A 23,504-nucleotide genomic window follows, 5' to 3' on the forward strand; every position below is an offset into this window, starting at 1 on the left:
CGGGTGCGATAATCTGGGCGGGATAAGGGGAGAACCGCAGGCTGCCCACGAGGAAAAGAGTGAGCAGCCTGAGAGCGACAGTGAGTGAAGGGGAGAGGGTGTCAGGGTGGGTGGCGGAAGGTTCTGGAACTGGGTGTGATTCCTGATCTCCACTAATCCTCCAGGGGCCCCGGGTGAGGAGGGGCTTCTCCTCTGTGAACCTCAGCTGCCTCCTTGGTGAGGCTGGGGTGCCCCAAGTGCGTGCTGTGTGTTTGGGGAACAACGCAATGGCGGCCAGGAGGGGCTTGGTGGGTGTGAGGCCCGGGGGTCAACCTCGAACCCTCTCCCACAGCTCTGGGCTGACTGGGACCCCTGTCTGGGCTGGCAGGTGGGCATGATCAGAGGGAAGGGGTCTTTTTGGGCCAGAAGACCAGGGCCAGAGGCTGGGCGAGCTCCAGCTGCCCTCCCAAGGGCTGTGCCCTGAGGGGAGGGGCCTCTCTCCCCGCTGTCGTCCGGGGCTCTAAAGATGACAGAGGGCTGGCTGCCCCGCAGCCTCTGTCAGGCCTGGCGTTTCACAGCCATCACGACCTGTGACTTACGGCGCAGGAAGCCATGATTTATACGATGCAGTGCAGGGTGCCTGGGCCCGTTCGTCCCGTCTGTAATGAAGTGGCTGGCAGGAGGAGAGGCAGCGCTTAGCGGACGGCTGTTGGGGTGTAAGGCGGGGCTGAGGGGGGGGGACTCGGAGGCCCATCCATCACCCTCTCCCTCCCCTAGAGGCTGTACAGCGTTTTGCTGAACTGGCTGGACAGAGTTGAATCTGTCACTCCTGGCAGAAACCACCCAAGAGCTGAACTTGGCCTTCAACAGAGGCAGCTAAGAGGGAGGAACGTGAAGACTGACCCAGGAGACGTGAGGCATGTTCTGCTCCGCCCGGGACAGGGTGCCTGGCCAGGCAGCACCACCCTGTATTAGCCGTCGCTGGGTGCCGCCCTGCGCATGAGTTTTATTGTCTCAGTAACCCGCACGGCACTGGCCCCGTTTTACAGATGAGGAGACCGAGGGTCAGGGAGGTGGGGCTGGACTTCTAACACAGGTCTGATTCCAGGGCCCGCTTGCTCTATCCCACCTGTCCCACTGCAGAGAGAAGCGACCCGGGCTATTAATTCCGTTTCCCAAGGGGCCGGCGCCCAGATCCTCGCCTGGATCTTTGCTGTCGCATCTTTTGGTGGTGGTGAGAGTTGCTGTTAGGGTTTCCCTTTAGGTGGGTGAAAATATCTTTACCCTGCAATGGAGCAGTTTCCCCAGGCAAGTCTCTGACTAGCTAAATGGCTTGTCCTGCCTCTGTCGGCCGGGAAGACGCCCACTGCGACACGTGAGCCAGTCTTGCAGGGACACATTGAAGCAGCACTCTCACCCGTCACGTGCCCACACAGATCGCCATCAGCCGGGGCTGGGGACGCGGGGCCAGCTCGGGTGATGCGGCCAGGCATGGCTCGTGTCCCAGGAGGCTGACCCCTCCCAGCGAGATGGCAGGGCTTTCGGGGCACTGGACTCTAGACCTCTGAGGGAGGTTATCCTTACGCTGCGTCAAAAGGGTGCGCAAGGGTCTCGGTCCACGCAGTCCTCGGTGGGTCAACAGGGAGCTGTCACGGGACCCTCTCAGCCATGCAGGGGCTCCCCCGGGGGAGAATGCTGGAATGGACCCTAGTGTCAAGCAGTGGCTTGGTCCAGCCCCTCATCCTGGGCACACAGAGCTGCTCCATGGGGGTCTTCGTAGAGTAGGGGGGGTGCGCAGGGCTGGCGTGAGCCCACAGGGACGGCGTGGAGGGGGGAGCGAGGAGACCACACCCGCTCAACCTTTGCCCCCGCCGATGCTGACCCTGGTGGGGCCGGCGGGGCTCTGACCCTGGCTGGCTGGGCAGTGACGGGTGGGCTCTTCCAGCTTGGAGATGATCTCGGGAAGGGGCTGCAGATTCCACTCACCCTGCAAGAAAGGGACCAGGAGGTAAACTGAGGCTGGAGGGGTGAAGCGGAGGCCGCCTCCCCAGGCACTCTTCCCAATGATCTCTTGCCCTTAAACTCACCTTGTCCCAAACCAACCCCCCATTGCTACTTGGGGGTCCTCACCTGGAAGTCATCCTAGTCCCCCATCTGCCTCCTTGGCCGCCCCTCACTTCATTCAGGGAAGCAATCAGAGGCCCTGGGCACAGGCTGATTTTTTAGCGATCCCCCCGCCCCGCCACGACAAGGCTGCATCAAAGGGCACATTTTAACCGCGTCAGACGTCTGCCCCAAACGACTCTCTGACGCGCCGTTGTGAGCCCCGCCCTTGGTGCTGGGAATGTTTGATTTAGCAATTAATCCAGCTCCCAAATGCCTCCAGAAAACCTGCCTTCCAGATCTGCAGGCTGCAGAGCCTTCCACGCCTAACTCAGCACCAGCCCTGGCCTCAGACAGGCGGCTGGCCCGGGGAATAAATGAGATGCCTTTGAATCCCAGTGGGTCTCAGATAAGGAGAGAAACCAGCCTGCAGTTTCAGACTGTTTGGTTTCTCACCTGCCCCTCCCTAAGCACTTTATTTTTAGGCTCTGGGGGAGTGTGCTGGCGGCCTGCTCATACCACCAAGATTAGTCCCGTGATGTGACGGCATTAGAGAGTGGGTAGCGCCCTTCTGGGGTGGCTGTCAGTTTCTCCCTCTGCAGACCGTCAGCTGTCTGTCTGGGCCCATCTGTCACCACCAGATTACTCAACTGTTTTGTGTGAGCGCGTCTTGCCAGCTCCTTGGGGTGGAGCCCTGTCACCAGGCCGGGGTCCTCTGAGGGGCCTGGGGCACAAAGGGGTGGGCAGCCGCAGAACTTGCTGCTGGGGGTTGGGAAGGGGCGATGGCGTTTCCAAGGGTGGCGGCTGGCGTGCCCCTAACACACACACACACACACACACACACACACACACACACACACACGGCAGGCATACCTGGAAGCGGACAGCCGAGGACTTGTTGCAGTGCATGGAGATGGGGGCAAAGCTGTACAGAGCCTTGAGCACTTGGCAGTTGAAGGAGTTCCAGGGCACAGAGGCAAACTGCTCAGGGACAGAGGCTTGAGGGCAGGTGCAGACTTCCTCGCTGTTGAACCTTGTGGGGGGAAGAAACAGCCCAGAGTGGGGTATGGCAGAGGGGAGGGGAGCCCAGCAGGGCAAGTGACGCCTCCCTGTAGATGGGTGGGGTCCCCAGAGTAGCCCTCAGGCCACCAGCCTCCTAACATACTGCCTTGGCCCTGACTCCCTGCTGGCGATGGCTAATAGGTTCATCTCTTCTGCCAGCTTGGATCAGTTGGGAATGGCTGCTCCAGGGCTGGGTGGAGGGGGCTTCTCAGGCCAAGTCCAGACTCAATAGGAAACAAGTGCGGGGATCGATTAGTGATGCCTGCCACAGACATCTCAAGGGTGAGTGGAGACATGGTTGCCACATTTGTGCTCCCCTTGCTCCTGGATTCCTCACTTTCGCCCAGCTGCCTAACAGGGCCTGGGGGGTTCTGGGTTGGGGTTCCCCTGCCATGCCCAGGGATGGAAGGCACAGCAGACATGCTCCCCTGGAGCCATCACCTGTTCACAAGGTGGAAATACTTCTGCAGGAAGCCAGGGTCCACGGCACTCTTGCAGAGCTCCAGCTGCGTCAGGGGGTAGTAGTGCACATAGTTGACGCACATCTCCTCCAGGATCCCAAAGCCCCCCTGCGGGACAGAGAAGATGCCCGTCAGCACTGGTGCTTTACTCCTGGATGCTGCCACTCAACATCTCGTATATTCACTGCATTCATGCATTCATTCGTTCCCTCATCATGCGGTACCAGATCGTGTTCTGAGTGAGCAAAGTCCCTGCCCTCTTGGAATTCCCAGCCTTTGCAGGAGAGACCAATAGCAAACAAGTCAGCCAGTACGTTCGTCTTGGGTGGTGGTAAGTGTTGTTAGGAATCAAACTACAATGGAGGCAGCAGAGAAGGGTATTAGTGTACCCATTTTATGGATGCAGAAACTGAGTCCCAGGGAGGGTAAAGGGCAAGGCCTGAGTGGATTCAGGCTCCTGACCTTGGCTGGGGAGCTGTCCCCTCAGTCTGCGGTGTGAGCCTGGGGACTGGGGACAGCAGGGGAGGCCTCCCCTCACAGCAGACCCCGCATGGCCACCCATCATTTCCAGAACTCAGCTCTGGGAGGAGCAGGGGCTCCAGAAGAGGAGCCGGTGACTAGAGGCTGTCACAAGCCACCCAGGGAAACCTGTGGCTTTGTCATCCTGGAGGGAGCAGAGTGCCACCAGCTTTAAGTCCCTGGCCAGGTCCCTGCTCTCAGAGCCGCTGAACATGGAGCCCAGACCCAGGAAGAGGAGGAGCCTGGCAGCAGAGGGGCCAGGCTGGAGGGAGCAGAGGTCCACTTGCAGCAGCTCAGACCCCAGCAGGGCAGGGGCAGGTTTGGGTGCATGGCCCCGGCCCACCTTTGCCTTGCCCAGGCTCCCAGCTCTTTGTGAACAATGGAGTGGGCCTGGGGGGTTTTATATGGCTGGTGGGAAAGTTTGAGGGGAGAAAGGCATCTGCTTCTTTATGGCAGAACAAAAGCGCTGTAAAAAGCCCAGCTGAGGGCTCACGCCAGGCACTGGACAAGGAGCCGGGGCGGCTCTGCTCAAGGATGACTGTTTAAAAAGGAAATTCCCCAGGAGCAGCTGCCCGGCTCCTGAGTGGCACCTCTGGGGAGGGTTTTCACCTGTATTGTTCCCTGGTTCTGACCCCCCATTTCCCAAGGCCCCCCGCAACCAGAGCTTTCGTCACCCGTCCTGTCCTGGCCTCAGATCACGGAGATAACCTCCCTCCTGGAATTCCACAGATTCCTGTACCTCCTACTGATGGTCTCAGACATCAAAAGAGAGAGTCCCGACCCTCTGGGGGCTCTGCTCAGGAAGCCCTCCCTTTGTCTCCACCCTGGGATGGAAATCACATTTCAGGCCGGGGGCCGTCAGAGTGTGGGAAGGCCCTGCTGCCCTCCGCTGTCATCACAGACTGGTGACGTGGCCACCTCCCCGAGGAGGGTGTGGGGCGGTGGCCTGAAGCTGTCAGGAGCGCTCACGTGGCCAGAACATCCCGGGACGTGACACCATTTCTCCTGGATGAGGTCGGGTGGGGCAGGGAGCATGGCCCTCGCAGAAGCAGCACGGAGCAGGGCTTGGCCTGGGGGGCTCCCCTTCACTGTTCACTGGCTGGATGCCAGGCAGGTGCCTGACATCATCTCCCACCCTCAGCCCCAGTGGCCTCGCCCACAGAGTAGGAGATGCTGCGGGCCTGCCTGGGACGTTGTTCATCTCATAAGCTGCTCCCTACCAAGAGGAGGCACGTGCGGGGTTGGCGCCTGGACCAGCCCTGCTCCCTGCCAGCAGGGTGCCCCCAGTTGTTCCATCTCACTGTTTCCTGGGACAGCTGCCTCAGAGGGTCCTGGCCAAGCTTCAAGCGTTCCTACGCACAGACAGGCTGAGTCATTATAGCAAGTCCTCCGCGTGGAGAAGGGTTAGGGTTAGGAGGAGGCGCTCCACGTTAGCGGCTGTTGTTATGTACTGAGCCCCCCTTTGCAGTCTCATAAAGAAGGTGCTGGGGTTTAGGGCAGGGCTGCGTACCTGCAAAGCTCTCCTGCCCGCCCCCCACCAAGTTTGTGACCATAGACCCAGAGCAGTTGTCACCTTAAATCCAGATGGAGGGAGGGGTCACGTGGCAGGAAATTTGCAGGCACACAGCCCGGGGCTAAATGCCTGTTCAGCCCTAGTTGTCAGGTGTGTGACTTTCAGCAAGTGTCTTCCCTCTCTCAGCCTCAGTTTCTCAACCATGAAAACAGAGACAAGGATTCCTACCTTGGAGACTGGTGTGAACCCTAAATAAGAGGTGGAAACACCCCAGTGTCCATCCATGCGTGAATGGCAAACAACTGTGGTCCATCCACACGATGGAGTCTTATTCAGCCAGAAAGAGGAATGAGGCACCGATTCACACTACAGCTTGGATGAACCTTGAAAGCATGATGCTGAGTGAAAAAAGCCCGTCACAAAAGGGCACAGATTACATCATTCCGTTGATCTGAAAGTCCAGAATTGGTAAATCCATAGAGACAGAAAGTAGATCAGTATTGCTTGGGGCTGAGGGGATGGGGCTGAAGGATTTGGGGTTTCTTTTGGGGGCAGGAAATGTTCTAAAATTGATTGCAGTGACGGTTGCACGTAGCGAATATTCTAAATGTCATTGAATTGCACACTTGAAGTGGGTGAATTATACAGTATGTGAATTATATCTCAATAAAGCTGTTTTAAAGGAAATGAAATGGGACAGAGAGTAGACGTTCAATAAACGTCAGCTGAATGAAAAGACAGAGCAGTGCCGGGTGCAGACCAGAGCTCCTGGGTAGGGGAGGGGGCAGCGCAGGCTGGGATGCAACCCCAGGTCTGGTCCGCTGGGAACCTCGTGATTCCCGGGACGATTCCTGGGACCTACGCTGACTAACGAGACAGTCAGAGACGCCGTCAGCAAGTGGTCAGCGCGCTCGGGCGGTCTTGGTCTGTGCCTGTTGACCCGGCATAATTGTTAACAGGGTCGCCCTTTGTTCTCAGAGGTGCCCCAGCTGTTCGATTCGTCACGTGACCACCTATCTGTTGGCGCTGCCCGCACACCTAGCCTTGAGGACAGTCGCCCCTTGGACAGATCCTCCTCCTGGGCTGCCCTGAACCTGCGTCCCAGCCCTCCGGAGCAGAGTCAACTGTACGCTTACACAGGATTGTCTTAGCATGAAGCCCAAAAGGGGACAGCGTAACAATGAATGTTCCTGTAGCCCCTTTATTTTTGCTGATTAACAGTTTGCTAGAAAAGCAGCTGCAGGTTTGTTACCAAAGGTGTGAGAATGACCTTTGTCCTCTGCCTGCCTGCCCACCTCCCCTCTGCCTGGCCCTCCCCGCCTCTCCCCCTCCTTGGTCTCTGTCTGACAATCGCCTCTCTTGGCCCTGCTCCCAACACCTCCAGCGTGTCTTTAGTTTTATCCCAACTCTGCTTGTCGCTGGTGGCAGGTGTGGCAGGCCTGTCTCCTTGGGGGCAGGGAGCAACCTCACGCCCGTGGCCACTCCCCAGCACCAGCTCTAGTGTTGATATTTATTGCCGTGGCGCTCTACCTAGGGCAGTCATCAAAATAACCCAGAGAGCTTGTTAAACCACGGGTCGCCGGTGTCACCACCCAAATTCCGGCTCCAGCTCGACAGGTCTGGGGAGGAAGCGATGAGTTTACCATCGGTTCTTTTTACCAAGGTCCCAGGGGATACTGATGTTGCTGGTCCGGGGACCACACCCTGAGAGCCACTGGTTGATTGAATGAATGGGGGAGGGGCAGCCTCTGGTCTAGAGGAGATAAGGCTTGTCCACGTGCTCTGCAGCAGGTGGCAAGATGTCAGGTGACTTACCACGGTGGCCAGCTTCCTGTCTCCAGTGTTGTATGTGCAGGAAGTAATGAGCACGTCTCCCTGGAGAACCAAGCCGACAGACGCCCATCAGCACCTGTCCGCGTCGGGTACCAGGTGCACTGGGTCCGTCCCACCTGGTGCCTGACCGCGGTAGTCAATCCACTACTGAGCAACCCGGCAGTGGGCCCTGGGTCCCCACACATGAGGGTCACTCTCTGAGTGTCCCCAGGGGGTGATTACTCGTCGGCCTCTGTGGCCCCTTCCTACATGGGCCAGAGCCGGCCGGTGGTTGCCTGGGGCTGGATGGACCCACAGTGACCCCCATGCCCTCATCTCTCCCTAAATCTCTCGGGTCTGCGGTCGGCTGATCAGGCGGGAGGACGCCTGTCACCCCAAGTGCCGTCTGGTCCCGGCCCCTCTGCGGCCCCTCCGTGCGGTCCCAGCGAGTCTCACGGTGGGGCAGCCCCAGCCCCTGCCCTGCATGGACCTGGCTCCGGAAGGCCTTCCATGGCCTCTGTCCTCCCCCATCGCTTCCTGGCCCCCCGTCCCTAACCGGGCACTCACCGGGTGGACGGACACGACCTTCTTCAACATGCGGATCTCCTGGGGTGGGCAGAGTGGGGGGAGGGGAGGGGACGAGAGGGGGGAGGGGCAGAGCAGGGGGGAGGGGGAGACTTCAGAGTACTGCAGACACAGCCCCCCGACCCCTCTGTGGGAAGCCAGGACTGGCTAAGTTTGGCCTCTGGCCAGGAACGGATTAGGACAAGAAGGTGGTCATCTAAGATGGATGTTACCATCAAGCTGCCAAGGTCCCCCAGATCCCACAGTCGGCCACATGTCAGAATCCCCCACCGGATTCCCCCCCGCCCCAGATGAAATCCGCAAGAGGAACCGGCTGGCTCTGTGTGCTCCTCGGGTGTCTGGGCCTGGCCCAGGAGAGAGAGCCCCGGAATGGGGGCGTTTCTATGGCCGTCGGGAGAGAGAGGGTCAGACAGCCCACAGCCATGCCCTGCGTGGGCCAGCAGGGCGGGGCGGGGCGGGGAAGGGGTGCGGGGTGGCGGTCCCTACCTGGAAGTGAGGGCTGTAGTGGTCGTCCCTGTTCACAACCTCCTTCTCGCGGCCATCCCGGGCCAGCACCGTGACCACCTTCCTGCCCGTCAGGTGTGTGTGGAGTTGAGAGGCGAAGATGTGGATTCCGGAAGGAGGCAGAGCCTGCGGGGATGGGGGGGGTCAGGGCCTGGCCACGTGGTTGTCCGCACCCCCAGGGCCACGGAACGGCCATGTGAGTTTACTTCGCTGGACCGTTTGCATCGCCCAGGCCCTTCCTTCTCCCGGATCGGTGAAACCCCCCATCAGAAAACTCAGTAGAGGGACGTCCCTGCTGGTCCAGTGGTTCAGAATCCGCCTTCCAAGGCAGGGGACGCAGGTTTGATCTCTGGTTGGGGGACTAAGATCCCACATGCCGCGGAGCAACTAAGCCCGCGCGCTGCAACTGGAGAGAAGCGTGAGGCTCGTCCAGCTGCCGACGGCTTCCCTTTGGGTCCTCTCCTGAGCCCCCGAAGGCTGGTCGGTTCATTCTGCCTTTATTCCACAGACTCGAGGGTCCTCACGTCCGGCGGACGACGTGGGACAGCAGTGCCGGGCCGTCGTGTCCAGCCTCTGCCGGCCTCCAACACTGGCAGGTCCCCAGCTGCCCTCGGCGTGACCTCCCTTCATCCGCATGGTGGCCAGGCAGCTGTTCCGTGCTCTCACCATCACCTGGTACTACAGCCGTGGTGCTGACCACTGAAGCTGCAGGCGGGCAGCACGGAGGAAACAGGCCAGCCCTCCCATCACCACCAGGGCAGACGGCAATTTTCCAGATGTTTCCCCTGCGTTAACGTTCACTTGATTTAGACAGAACGTTTCCGAAAACGGATGTCACACGTCAAGCTTTTTCTCCTCGAAGTGGTCATCCCCCTGACCACACACCGCCGTGTTCGTCCACCCCATCGGCTGCTCAGGGAGGTCCTGGTGCCCTCGCCCCGTCACTGAGTGACCCCAGGCTGCTGCACTTCTGCAGGTCACCCGATTTCACATTTGTGCTTCTATCTTGTTCTCCTCCAGCTACCGTCCCCTGCCCTCGTCATTATGGATGCCTTCTGGCCCCCTCACAATGATTTGAGGACTGGGAAACCTTGTGGCCACATTTGTGACAACTGGGGCCAGGCCTGGGAGCCCCTGCTGACCAATGGGGGCCTGGGTTTCTCCTGTCTGGTCCCCAGAGGCTGACCACTGGCCCAGAGTCGTGGGTGTGTGACAGGTTCAGGGGGATTGCTGTCCTGGGGCCTATGGTCCAAAACACTGTACTTCTTCTTGGCTTGTCTTCAGTGAGGATACCTAGACCAGGCCAGACTTCCGACTGCAGAAATTACGCCCCTTGGAGGTCTGCTAACAGAGATGAGACCCCCACTCTGCCGGAGGCCCTTCCATGAGAGTCCACAGAAATGCGATTTTCACAAAGAATGTACCATTTAAAGGGGAACAAGAAAACTGAGTTATTTTTATTTTGTGCTGGAAAGTATTTAGAGACTCTGGTGAGAGAAGGCAGGTCTGCGTTCCCAGGCTGGTGAGAGGCATTCTCAAGGTCAGCGGGTCAATGTGACCCATGTACCCCTGGCAAAGGTCAGTCACTGGACCTGGGGCCCCTCTTTGCCGGTGAGTCTGCAGCCCCAGCTCCAGGCTCAGGCCACAGAGACTTTCACACGGCAAGGTGTCACCACGTTCTGGGGACATGGGAAAGTGTCAGATGCTGGTGTGGTTACGATTTGTCAACCCTGGTCTCAGATAAGAGCTGCCCCACCGTGGATGCAGATGAGGCCAGTGCAGTCTGACAGCTCTGTCCCTTCAGCTCGAGGGCACTTTGCTTGCCTAAGACTTGGAGGCTCAGGGAGCTCCCGGGAAGAACAAATCCCAGGGAATCAATTCACTGGGAAGACAAATCCGCATATAAACTGCATCACAAAGCAGGCTGCTGTGTGAAGTCAGAGAGACCCATGTTTGACCCCTCACTCTGCAACTGGAGGCACTGTGGCCCCGGCAAGCCTCAGTCTCCTCATCTGTGAAGTGGGGACGCTAACACTTACCTTGCAGGTCATCGTGAGAAGCAAAGGTACCACATGGGAGAGAGTGTTTGCAGCATTCCCAACAGACCATGCCGTAACACCCACCATCTAAAAAGAACTTTTGGTTTCTTTTACTATTGGTTTCTACCAATAGTAAGACAGACAACCCACTAGAAACACTGGATAACGTTATGAACAGATATTCGCAGAAAGGAAGGGCAAATGGCCAAGAAACAGGTGCAAACATCCTCAACTTCCACAAATGGGGAAATTCCAATTGAACAACAGTGATGTTTTTCTCCCAAGTGACTGAGAAAATATTTTAAGCATTGATAATACGGTGGGTCAGTAAGTCTGGGGCACCAAGCACCCTCTGGTACTGTGGGGGGAAGAAGCCCCAGAATGGGCTTTCTGGGGGGCGTTTTGCCAGATTTATTCAAATTAAAGCTCACATCCCTGTGCGTGGCAATTCCACCTCTAGAATACACCTGATACACATTTCCCGTGGGCACAGAATTTCCCTGCGGGCTTCTTCCTGTCAGTGGAAAGTTGACGACAGCCTGGATACTGGTGACGAGGGGACAGTTCAGCACAGGCCGGGGCTGGGGGAGGCCGGGGAGAACCGAGGGCCCAGAACTGGGGGACTCCCGCTCCTCCTGAAGCTCGGTCCCCCCGTCTGCTCCCGAGTCTAAGCGTTACCTGTGCCACACCTGCCCTCGCACAGTGGCCCTGGGGACCAGTGTTCCCTTGTGTGCTGCGCCCCAGGCACTTCGCTGGCCTCACCTGGTCCAGCGCCAGTGAAGTCCCCACTGAATCCGTGCTGTGTGTCGGTTAAAGGGCAAGTCACGGACAAACGTTCACTATTCAGTTTGTTTTTAAACACGCCGCATGTGAGGGCTTGTAGAAACAGGTAGGGAGGAAGTCCGGAGGGGCACAAGAGATCCAGCAACTGGCTATCTCGGGGAGGAGGAGAGGCTGCTGGGACCAAGGGGTGTTAGCTGCACTGCCTGTATTTCTCATGGTGAATGCGTGTCTACCTCATTCATAGGATGAGCACGTATTTTAAACACTGGCTCAGGTGTGGACTAAGTGGGAGCCAGTTATTACTGGAGAAGGAGGTGCAGACGCACGCCGGCCGGTGGGAAGGCTCCTTGGCATCCAGAGGAGGTGGGGGGCAGGGGGCTGGTGGAGCTGCAGGGTGGGGAGAGCAAAGCCACAAGCCACCGACCTCGGCCCCCACCCTCGGGGCCTCAGCAGGGGAAGCAGGGCAGCGCCAGGCCCAGCCCATGTCCGGCCCACTCACCAGCTGGGTGCACTTGTCCGTGCAGTAGCCGGTGAGGACGAAGGCCGTCTCCCGCGGGGGGATGGCCATCACAGGCGTGTACACCAGGCCCAGCTCCATGATGCCCGCATCGAAGCGCCGCAGCGTGGCCGTGTAGTACAGGCGGATGCCCGAGGAGTCGCGCCGGCCTGGGAGGAGGAGGGACGGAGGTGAGCGGAGCCCCTCGCCCCGACCCCCGCCTGGCACACGGACCACCCCTAGCCACCCGCAACCAGGAGGCGCCAGTCACCCACACCTGCTCCCACCTGCCTTTGTTCCCACACCTGTTTACCCCAGGCGGACGCCATGGTTACCACAAGGACCAATTCACCCGTGCAATTCCCACGTGCAAAGCAAGAGCCATTGTTTCTGTGAAAACGAGGTGAATGCTTTGGAAAGACTTGATTAAGGCAACGAGAGAAAACCGAACGCCGTGCTGTTGAACCGGGTCGGGTGAGATGCCTGCAGTGGGTTTAGGAAGCTCGCCAACACCTCAGAGGGCTTGGGAAGTGCTTTGATGTTCTTCCTGCTGGTTCAAAGGGCTCTGAGCTGGAACTGGCCAGCAGGACGACCTGTCGGTGAGGTCTGGGCAGAGAGCAGGGCATGGCCGCTCTCCCAGAGGAGCCTCGGCCCCGTCGGGCAGGTGAGCGTGAGTCTGCGCGGCGAAGTCAGCGGGAAGCGTGCAAGGCACTTCCTTCTTGTGGCCTCTCTCCCTCCTTCCTCCTTTGATTCCTGTCCTGCAGGGTTGACCCCGGGGCTGCGTATGCTGGGAGGACATCGCAGGAGAAACCTGAGCAGGAGCGTGGACCCCTGGAGCAGGGTCAGCACTAAGGGTGCAGCACCCCCGGCTCACACACCGTCCTGGGTCCCATCTGCTCAACAGTGTGCTGTGTGTTCTCAGGCAAGTTGCTGTCCCTCTCTGGGCTCGAAGTCAAGGACCTCTTCCAAAGAAGAATTTGGTGCTCTGCCCATCATGTTCCAGCCACACCTGCCAGGTCTTCTTGTAGTCGACAAATTGGAGAGTACAAGGCTCTCTGGGCAGCCTCCCAGTGGTCATACGAAGCTGACGGACGGAGGTCTGGGGATGCCGGCACCCACAGGTCTCGAGTATCCCCTTCCCTGCCCGGAATCGGTCAGCGAGGCCCTGAGCATTTTGGGGCTGGTCTCATGGGGGAGGAGTAGGGGCTGGACATGGCCCACCCCCTCGGAATGGGCAGGAGAGCTGGGAGCTGGGCGGGGGAGCCCGTGTAACTGAAGAATCCTCCTCGTGCAATTATAGACGGGGAAACTGAGGCTCGGAGCCTGAGCTGAAGACCCTGCTCAAGATCGCAGGGCTGGGAAGTGGCCGAGCTGGGACCCCAGCCCAGGGCACCTTTGGGGGCAGGGCTGTCTCCCTGCTCAGCTGCTCTGAGGTGGAGCTGAGAACACACCGTCTTGCCTCTGCCTCCCTCCCTCCCTGCCCCATTCTCCTCCGGCAATGTCCAAGCTCAGCCTCTGTATCTCTGGGCTGATTACATCAGAGGATAATAATAGAAAGGGAGATGCAATTGGTTAAAATTCAGATGGGGATTAAATAGTGAAATAATTGTTGAATTTTGATATTTATAGAAAAGAGACCCATCTCCAGATTTGCAAAGTGACAGGAGCATCCTTATATTTGGCAAAAGATCCATAAATACAAGCAGATAATCTGGAAGAGACAGACTTCCCTGATGCTTAAGGAGTTTTCAAAAATCCATTTGCTTTCAGGTTTTAAATGAGCAATAAATCCCGTATCATGCTAAAGGCCCAAGCTGACTTATGCTCCTCTCTGTATGCGCTGTAGATAATTCCAGCGGTGGCAGAAAGTATTAGTTATGCAGCCAGGAAGAAGTCGCTGGCGGCTATTGGTTGAGCACACCCCGGTGCCCACATCCAGTTGGGAGCGTTACATGCACGAGCTTTCCCAGCCTCAGGACAGCTGAGGGAGGTCAGGAAGCACGGGCAGGGGTAAGGGTCACCCACCCAGGGTCACACAGCTAGGGAGACACAGGCTGGGACCTGGCCTGGAGCTGATGTCTAATCTCTCAGACTATTTCTGCCCCTCACTTACACAAATGAAAAATGTCATTTAAAAGAAGAGAGAGTGAGTGAGAGGAAGAGGGCTATGTGGCAGTATATGGCAGAAGATGCTGGTGAAACAGAGAGAGGAAAATGTTTTCAGTTTCTGATACAGTATCAACTGGCATCATCATCCTAAAGACTGACCCTGGTTGCTCCACCTTCAGGCACAGCATGATCCAGCAGTCCCTGCCCCCACCTCGCTTTCCCATCCCCTACACTGCAGCCAGGCTGGACCGCCTGTCTCCCTTTCCCACCTCCGTGTCTGTGAACAGCACAGTCTATCCCTCCATCTGGAATGAAGCACCTGTCAGCTTCCCCTGTGAAAATGCTCCTGGTCCTCCGAGGCCCAGGTCACAAGGCGCCATGATGCCGCCCAGGCTGTGTGGACTCTTCCTTTCATACTTTCTTGCACTTTGCTTGTGTCTCCCTCCTAAAAAGCCTTTGCACCTTTCTGGACCTAAGGTCTGGTGTGGTACATTGGGGAATGAGACATGATCCTGCATCTCACACGAGGGGGTCTTGTGGATTTCTGTTTACCTAGTATAAATTCAACAGCGCGAAACAAACAAGAGCCACCCCTCCGGCGCCCAGGGCAGACATTGCTAATCAATCCCAGCACGGCCTTCAGCTGCCTTTCCAGCAGGGAGCTGGAGCTGCAGCTGAGGGTCAGTCAGAGGAGCCCGGTGAGCAGAACCTGTTTGCCACCCTGACACGGAACACATGGAAATAAAATCCCATTGACGCATTCACACTCCAGGCATGCATTTGCTCTGTGTGACAGGTTTTGAGAAGCAGGAGGGAAGTTCATAGCCAGAAACGCTCCCCAGTGAGCCAGGCACTCCCCTTGCCCTGAGGACAGTCCTGGGGCCGTGCCTCCCAGTGGTCAAACCATGGGAGGCTGGGTTCTAGGCAGGGATCGTGTTGGCTCTGGAGTGGCCTGCATCCTGCCATCCTGCCAGGTGCCCTATCCTGGCCCAGCCTGTTCTGCGGACGGCAGAGCCACCTCTCATGGGTGCTGGAGAGTCACCCCTTTGGGGAGGGGAGGTCAGGGATGAGGGGGCGTCTCCTGGTCTGAGCAGCCTCACAGAAGTTAGATTTTCAGGGGAGACGGCACATGGGGCCACTCCAGCCTGTGACCTCCCTCCATCGTCTGTGACCCCGTTGGTTGGCACACCCTGATGCTAGCCCTCTGCTCTGCCGGGTGCCAATGAGGAAAGGGTGTGGGAGGAGGGGTGAGCTGTGTTTACTCATACGGACCCGACATCTAAATGATTCCTTACAGCTTCAGAATCAGACCAAGCTTGCCAGGTTCAAGTGTGGGCTCGGCCATAGCATGGCTGCACCACCGAGGCCACGGAGACGGGTCAGACCAGACCTCCTGGCTCTAAATTCCTACTCGCTTCATGGCCCTGGAGGCATCCCTTTACCACTGGCCTTAATTTGCTCTTCTGCAAAATAGGCACACAAGAAACCTCTACCTGCCTTTCCCAGGTGGTACCTGGGACAGCGTCATGTTGATGGCAGCTGGTGCTTATGAAGGGGGAGGGGTGAAGGTGCTGGGCCCCCACTGTGCGGATGAGCCAGCCGATGAGACTCTGCCTGGGGAGCCCCCCGCAGGCCCGGGAGACGGGCAGTGAACAAGAGACACGAGAGGGACGCAGGCCGCGGTGGGCCACGTGACAAGGAGGCTAGACCTGGGGGGAGAGGGATGTGGTGCTAAGCCCCGCCAGCCCGGCTATCTTCCTAACTGGGTATGGCCGTGCCCAGGGTTCCCGAGGGGAGGACGGTAAGGCTGGAAGCACACCTCGGAGCTCCCTACCTTTTATTATCAGCGGGTTGTGGTAGTGAACTTCCAGGCGGAGAAATCTGGAGGACCCAGGGCCCCCGAAAGCAAGGCCGGCTTCCTCTGGGTAGTAAAAGGCCTGCAGGGAGCAGGGAGGGCAGGGTCAGGCCAGGCAGACAGACTGGGGTGTCAAGAGAGGGGTCCCGGGGCAGTCAGGGCATACCCACCCATGTGCTGGGGCCTGAGCTGCAGAGAGTGGTGTTGGTGGGGCAGCCGGATTAGGACTCTCCCCCTGACGGGCAGCTCATTACCAGCCCATGCAATGTTCCTATTAGACTCGGGGTCAGGGAGCGGGGAGAGCTCATGCCCCCAGGCGAGCCCACCGCCCAAGCCCCTCCTCTGAGCTGGTGGAGGAAGCTGCTGGAAGACCCTGGACGCAGCCCAGGGAGGCCAGCCCCGGGACCACACTGTGCACAGACCCCTCCAAGTCCAGCGGAACTTGATCGGGGAAATGAGAGCAATGTCCACGAGGAATGTTAGGTCGTGGGGCTCTTGCATTTTTACAGGAAAGTAACGGAGGCTGGAGAAGGCGTTCATGGCTCAAAAGAGCCATGGGAGTCCAACAATGTACAGGTGGTGGGGAGACGGGGTTATTCGGGGCCTGGGTTGCCCTGGGGGCCTCACAGCCTCCCTTCTTGGAGGCTCTCATGCATAAGTGGGGGCCCCCTGGGGAGATGCTGGGAAGGGCACGCACCTTGGCGCCCAGGGCCCAGGCAGCCAGCACGTGGCGACAGTAGTTGAGCCGCTCCGGCTTCATCTTGGAGTCGCAGGGCCCGCTGAAGTGGGGGAAGCTCTCGAACTCGGCTGCGCACTGGAAGACCTCCATGTGGTGCACCAGGGCCTCGTTGCCCTCGGTGACGATGGGCTCGTACTGCAGGAGTGGAGCACCCCCTGAGCCTGGGGCAGCAGACCCCGCCCACCCACCTGCTCACCCCCACTGGTGGGGTCTGACCCAGCAGCTCCCGTCCATGGGCCTCTGCTTGCCCCTCTGTAAAATGGGAGGGTTGAGCCAGGTGATTTCCAGGGGTGCTTCTGGGGCTCAGGGTTTTTGGGGTGGAGCCACCACCCCGAAACCGGGCAGAATCTGCCAGAAGCTCACGGTGAGCTCAGGAGCAAAGGGAAGGGGACCCAGGCAAGTCATTTCCCGATGAGGGGGTTGGGGGACAGGAAGGCAGCAGTCCTCGTGTGAACGTGGCAGTGGCTGCACAGACACACGGAGACTGCCCAAGGCAAGGCTGAGCCTGGGGGGCAGGTGCAGCCGTGAGTCAGGCCCACCACTTCCTGCTGTGTGACTTTGGGAACTCACACTACCTCTCTGAGCTGTACGTCCGCTAATGGAAATAAGAGTGATAATATCTAGCACTATGTGTGTAGTATTGTGGTGATGGAGGGGGTAAACCACCTCCCCTTTCCCCGGGGCCAGGCAAAGAGGGGACATTCAACAGCTACTGTCGTTACTGTTATATCTCCAGGAAGGTGTTTAGAGCAATTGAGCTCTGAGTTGAGTTGTTATTTCATGAAGGAGGACGGTGTCCTGATGGACAGATAAATAGCTAGACAGCCGTTCCAGTCCCAGGAGAAGATGCAAAAATCAAGACATCAGTTGCCTTTGGTCCAGGCCGGGAAGCTGGGGTGCAGCAGCAGCCCTGGGAGGGTGGGGAGTGAGCAGGGTGACGGGGGTGAGGTCAGAGCACACTTGTGGCTGCAGAAAGTTCAGACCCTGCCTGGGGTCCACGCCACAGAGGTCACTGGTCCAAGCAGGACCGTGGACAGCTCCCCAGGGCCGGACACCTCTGAGGCCCCAGGGGGGATGCAGAGCTGGGACGAGGACTGGGCCCACGTACCATGACGATGTGGTGCCGAGGGAAGCCGTCCGGGAGCTCGGTGATGTAGCACCAGTACGTGGTTTCCTGGCCGGGGACCAGGACGTCTGGGGCGCGGATCTCCATGGTGCGCAGGTCCGAGGGCAGGGCCGGGATGGAGATGTTGGGCTTCAGCAGCTGCACCCTCTGCAGCCCCGTCTGCAGGCTGGAGACGTTGATGGCCTCCAGCGACTGGAACGGCTCCTCCAGGATCCCGTACACCAGGTGGACGGTGCCGTCCTGCAGGCGAGACAGGGCCCCGCGCTCGCCCACTCACGCCCCCAGAGCTGGGCTCCTGGCAACCGGGGAGACGCCAGGTCCCTACCCACCCTCGCCTGGCCGGTGACACGCCCGGTTCTCACCTCTCTGAGGGAGGGGAGCTTTGAGGCTCTGCGTGGACCTGGCTGGGATTAAATCCAAGGCCGACCAGCCCCAGGGCCCACGGTTTGCACCAGCCATTAATACAGTGTTGTCTTCCTAAATGCTTTCTATCTACATTTGCTTAGCATCCGTTCAACTAACCATTGCTGGGTCGCTGTGACCCGGGCCGGCTGGCTCACCTGGGACGTGTGTTCCCTCCACCACCCCCAGGGTCACTGGGGACAGGGCTGTTCTCTGCACAGGTGTCTCAGACGTCCAGGCAGAAGGCTTCCCCACACCCAGGCTGGAGGCTCTGAGCTGAGCACACGTTGGCACCAGACGCCGTGCAAAGTTCTGGGAGAGGGTCCTCTGCCTGCCCTTGCCCTTGTCCATGGGGAAGGTGAGCCAGGAGGGGGAGGACTCAGACCTCCTTCTGGAAGGACACTTCTTCTGGCTCCAGCTCTGTCCCCTCTGTGCCGTGTGTCCCTGGGCAAGTCCTCCCCTGTCTGGCCTCAGTTTCCTCGCGTAGCACTGGGCCAGCCCATGTCACTGACACGCCGTAAAGATAACACAGACTTTGGGTGTCAAGGTGCATTGGCAAGTGGAAAGGATTTTGTCTTCAGGAGATAACTGGTTTGTTTTTCCCTAAGGGTCTTGGAGCAACGTGAGAAGCCTAAGGATTTTAGATCTGTTGCGGCTGTGAATTCCTAGACAGAGCAGGTCGAGCCTTACAGATCATCTAATTGCCTTTTCTCCTTTTACAGACAGGTAAATTGAGGCCCAGAGGAGGAGGGGACCTGCCCTGAGCCTCACAGCCCGTTGGCCACAGAGCCAGTCTGGGAAACCAAGTCTCCTGGGCTCTTTCCAGAATTCTACTGAAGATGCTAGACCAGGAGGAGAGAACTAGTCAGGCGCGAGATCACTCAGGTCCCTGTCTGAAAGCTTTGGGGCGAGACCAACATCTAGAAACGTGTCAGCTATGTGTCAGCCAAGAGCTGCTTATTCGCCGGATCAGACGCCGATGGCAGAGCTGGTTTCTCCCGACCTGCCTTGTCCCCACCCAGCCGCCTCTGGAATCCACGCTCTCTGTGCATGGCTGGCCCGGGGATGCTGCCCTGGGATGTGAGAGGGCTCTACATGGCCCACAGTCTCCTGGGCAAGCGGGCTGCCACCCACCTCGATGAGGTAATCCTTGGGGTCACAGGTGCCAAAGGGCCTCTTGAACAGCAGGGATAGGCCTTCCCGGGTCCTCTGTGCCCGCAGCAGCTGGTAATCCTGCTGGGCATCCAGGTGGATCTGCCCCTTCTGGTCACTCCAGGCATCCTGTAGAGGCAAGGGCGGGCTCGGAGCACAAGGGGCTGAGCCGTGGGGCCAGAGTTCAGGGTTGGCCGCCCGCGGTGCAGCCCCTGGACACACCTCGCCCTGGGGCTCCTGGGGTTCTGCCCCGGGTGGGCGTCACGCCCACACTTGGTGTCTGCCTGAGACAGTGGAGTTGACCTCCAACCCTACTCTTGTCCTCTGTGCCCTTGACACACGGCCTCAAACGCCAGCCAGGACTCACTGGGGCTGGTTAGCCGCGCAGGTTCCCAGACCTCTGGGTGGGACCTAGGAACCTGTATCACGAAGAAGGTGTCATGATTGGGAATGTGGAGCCTTAGACGAAGAATCACCTTTGGTCTGTGGAGGGAGGGACCCTAACAGCACACGGAGCCTCGGAGAGGGTTTGGGGGGCCCACCCCACACTTGCACACCCCTGAGAGTGAGCCCGCCTGAAACGCTGCTCCCCCAGCATCTTGCCCACCTCGCCCTAGCCTTAGCCTTGCCCGGAGAGGGTAAACCGAGGCCCAGGAGGAAACGGACCCACTGCATTTCCCCAGGATGTCCGAGGGTGGTGGTTCTGGCCAGACCCTGCCCTCCTCTCCCCCTATCTGTTTCCCTGGGACCCGGCTCTAAGGCTCGGGCCACCCTGGGGCTCCAGGCCAGGGCACGGAAAGACGTCCACCCGGCAAGGAGGCTGTGAGGGTAACCCTGCCCCCGACAGGCAGGCCGCTATTCCAGTTCAGGAACAACACGGGACCACCAGTCCTTGGCCTTAGGATTTTCTTAAACCCTGCATTCAGGGCTAAAGCATGTTTTCCTCATTTCCTTGAGCAAAAAAGAAACCTGCAAAAGATTTTGCCAAATTTTCCCTAGAGAAAAACACCACAGTGAAGCTCGTGCTGGGGTCCACTGCCGATTTGCAGAAGGACTCATTGTAAACGGAAGCAGAAAGTCAGCTTGTGATCCCTCGGCTGGAAATCTAGAATGCAATTGTTGAACATATTGCTAAAGGAGGAAAAACAAGTCTGACATTTGTTTGCATAGGAATTTGTTGTGCAAATTAATCCTGCCTGTGCTGGAGGACCAAGTCACCCCAGCTCTCTTGGCAGCCGGGGAAGCTGCTCCCGGGCTTGGCGGCTCCTCTGGGACCGGCTCAGAACCGCGCTGCCCAGGTCTTTCTTGCCCGTGACCCGTAGCCACTGAGCATCCTGGTGTAGGAGAGGTGGGACAGCCCGGGGCCCAGGCGGCCCCGGGCTCACCCACCCTCCCCTGGGAAGTGGGCAGAGCTCCTTCCTGCCTGCAGAGTTGTGGCAGGGGTTGGACAGAGCACCACCGGGTTCCAGAGAGACCAGCTCGTGTGAACTTACACATCCCAAGAAGGTGGAGAGGGGTTATTGTACCCACTCTGCAGATGAGGTAAGCGAGGCCCGGGGGCCTATCCTGACCCTGGCTCGGTGCTCCTGCTGGATTCCCACACTTAATTGAAGTAAGAGCCACTCTGCTCACAGATAAAGTGCCTCCTGACTTAAAAACTATTTTAACCCTCCTGCGTCTGTTTCCATGAGAGAGTTGGGTTTGGTCCCCAGAGAGGTCAGGCTGGAAGAATGTAGGGTGGCGGCTCCGGGCGAGATGGCTAGGCTCCCCCAGCCCAGAGGGCCTCCCTTCAGCTTGTCGAGGGCCCCCAAACCTCTCTCCTTTGAAGGGAAACCTCCCCCCCTCCTTCGCCCTTTCTGGCAAGAATGGGGGTGAATTTGAGGCGTGGAGTGGAGCACACGCCCTCAGCGTCCCGGCTCAGCTCCACGGGCGGTTCGTTCCACGCCTGGGATGGGGGCCGGGGAGCCTGCACCCGCTCAGGTCACCCACGTGTGCAAGCACCGCGCCCTTGGCAGTGGGCAGTCAGGCCAGCCACCGTGCTTGGCCGCATGTGACCTCTGGGCGCTGTTCGTGCGGGTGGGTACGTGGGGGCCGCCCTCCCGAGGGCTGGGGCAGTGGAGAGCGTGTGTTTATGTGGTGAGTGTGTCCTTCGTGTGCGGCTGTGCTCCTTGGGCACGCTGAGCTCTGTCATTTGGGGTGTGCAGTCAAGGACCATGGAAGTCATCTGTTTCCCATTTTGTCCTCGCATCAGCAGCCCCGAGATGCCCAAGCTTGGGACACAAGGGGTGCTCAGAGTGAACGTGACCAGAGAGGCAGGAGGGAGACTTCCTTTGCCAGGTTAAGCACGGTGAGTGTAGAGGAAAAGGCAAGTTCAGGAGCACTGCGGAGGGAAGACTCACCCCAAAGTAGGCACTGTCCCCGTCGGTCCAGAGCACGACCAGGTCGGCGTTCTCCAACTCGCCGCGGTCCGACATGCCGAACAGGACGCCGGCCTTGAGCTCCCGCACCAGGAGCTGGAAGTGGACAGTCTCCTGCACGTAGCTGACGTTCCACGACAGCTCCAGGATCCCCTCAGGGTCCAGGGGGATGCGGTAGGGGAAGGGGCTCTCGGGGGGAGCCGAGCCCTGCAGGGCGGCCACCAGGATGACCAGGAAGACAGCCACCGCTGTGCCGTACACGGAGGCCGCCTCGCGCGCGCTGGGGCCGGGGACCCGCATGGCTGGGCGAGCTTGGCCGCCCCACCCGGCCATTTATGTCTCGGCCCCGCAGGGGGTGGGCCCGGGCTCCGCCGGTAATCACATTTGTCTGGTGGGGAATTCAATTGTCCCAGTGACCCTCCCACCAGGCCGGGCCCCAGGCCAAACGCTTTGCTGCCCTCGCTTCTCCTAATTGGCACTAATGACACACGGACATCGTCAGTGGGAATTGAAGCAGACAGGCTGGTTTCATGCCCCCTGAATAGTCTCTGAGAGGTGTCCGGAAAGGGCTCGTCCCTGCAGGCGCCCTCCAGCCAGGCACTGCGCTGACCACCAGGCTGGCTGGCCGCCTGGGCCTGTCCCCGCAGAGCTGATGGACTGGGCCCATGCTGCTCCGCCCGTGGACGGGCAGACTGAGGCTCCGAGGGGTTATTTCCAAGGTGACCAGCGAGTCATGAGACCTCACTGCTGCAGGCCCAGGGAGCTGCTTCTATAATATAATACTGGAGGGTGGACCGATTTCAAACTAAAAATAAAAGACGATCCCCAAATAGTCCCTGTGTTTAAACACGCTCTCCATGGCCTGCTGTTCCCACTTTCGTCTTCTCTCGATTTCCCCACAGGCTCGCTCCAGCTGGTGCTACAGCTGCTCCAGAAGGAGTGGGTGTACTGCTGGGGGTGGGGGCAGCCTGCAGGTGGATTTCTGGGGGCCCCAGACAGCAGGGTACATTGCTGGGGAGCAGACTTCTTGATCGATGCCTCGCCGAGGGGTAGATGGCAGGGCACAATTCTTGGGGGAAACAGACTTTGCAGAAAGGGGTGTGAGTGACAGGCCTGCTTCCCTGTCTCCAGAGCTCCAAAACCCACAATGTCCTTTAGCCTGGAGTGGACCCCGACTGAATTTGAACCCTCCCAGGGCAGCCAGCCAATTGCATGGTTTCTCCTGCACACAACACGGAGCCTTGGCACAGGCCCTTTGGGACTCGCAGCTCCGCAAGCCTCATGTGTCAGTCTCTCTGCATCCCAGCTCACTCCTGTCCTTCTCTGTGCAGAGTGGACTTGACTTGTGCTGCCACCTCCAGGAAGTTGTCCCTGATTGCCTTCTGCTCTGAACTTGGCTTCCTCCTTCCAGGAATCTGACTCCCTTCCTTCTTTCTTCCTCCTCCAATTCCTCTTCTCTCTGGAGAAACCAAGAACTTGACCCATATCCTCAGGATCCACAATATCGTCTTCAAATACCCACAAATCCTCAAATAGTGACAAAGGCTGGCCCAGAGCTTGCAGCAGCAGGCTCTGTTTTTGCTCTGAACTCTGTTCCTTAGGAAGGAATGACTGTGTCTCTGCACGAGTATGAAATCTGGAGCCGGTTCCCCTCCCCTGGTCCTGGTGGGTGCTGGTCCCTGCTGCCCAGAGGCCGGGCTACCCTGCAAACAGGGCCGAAGAAGGAAAGATGCTACAGAAGGCTGCGGGAGACCCCCTGACTGCACACAGGGTGGAGGTGTTACAGGGCACTTCGCTCATGGGGCTGACACCACAAAGCTGTTCTCCATGGGGCAGGGACTGCCTGCC

The 23,504-nt window shown here is 58.9% G+C and overlaps 1 protein-coding gene across 1 annotated transcript; it reads right to left on the minus strand.

Annotated features, from left to right (window-relative positions):
* Positions 1-1,834: 1,834 nt before the first annotated feature.
* On the minus strand, positions 1,835-21,956 carry DBH (dopamine beta-hydroxylase). Its single transcript, XM_007194413.2, has 12 exons — positions 21,639-21,956; positions 19,222-19,368; positions 17,668-17,925; positions 16,518-16,694; positions 15,800-15,902; positions 11,860-12,026; positions 8,521-8,664; positions 8,017-8,055; positions 7,453-7,512; positions 3,586-3,713; positions 2,956-3,115; positions 1,835-1,966 (listed from the first exon to the last, which is right to left on the minus strand). Exons 1-12 carry the CDS (start codon positions 21,954-21,956, stop codon positions 1,835-1,837), a joined length of 1,833 nt encoding a protein of 610 aa, XP_007194475.2.
* Between the last annotated feature and the right edge of the window lie 1,548 nt (positions 21,957-23,504).

Source organism: Balaenoptera acutorostrata, chromosome 6, assembly GCF_949987535.1.
Source record: "Balaenoptera acutorostrata chromosome 6, mBalAcu1.1, whole genome shotgun sequence".
In the NCBI taxonomy this organism is placed as follows: Eukaryota; Metazoa; Chordata; class Mammalia; order Artiodactyla; family Balaenopteridae; genus Balaenoptera; species Balaenoptera acutorostrata.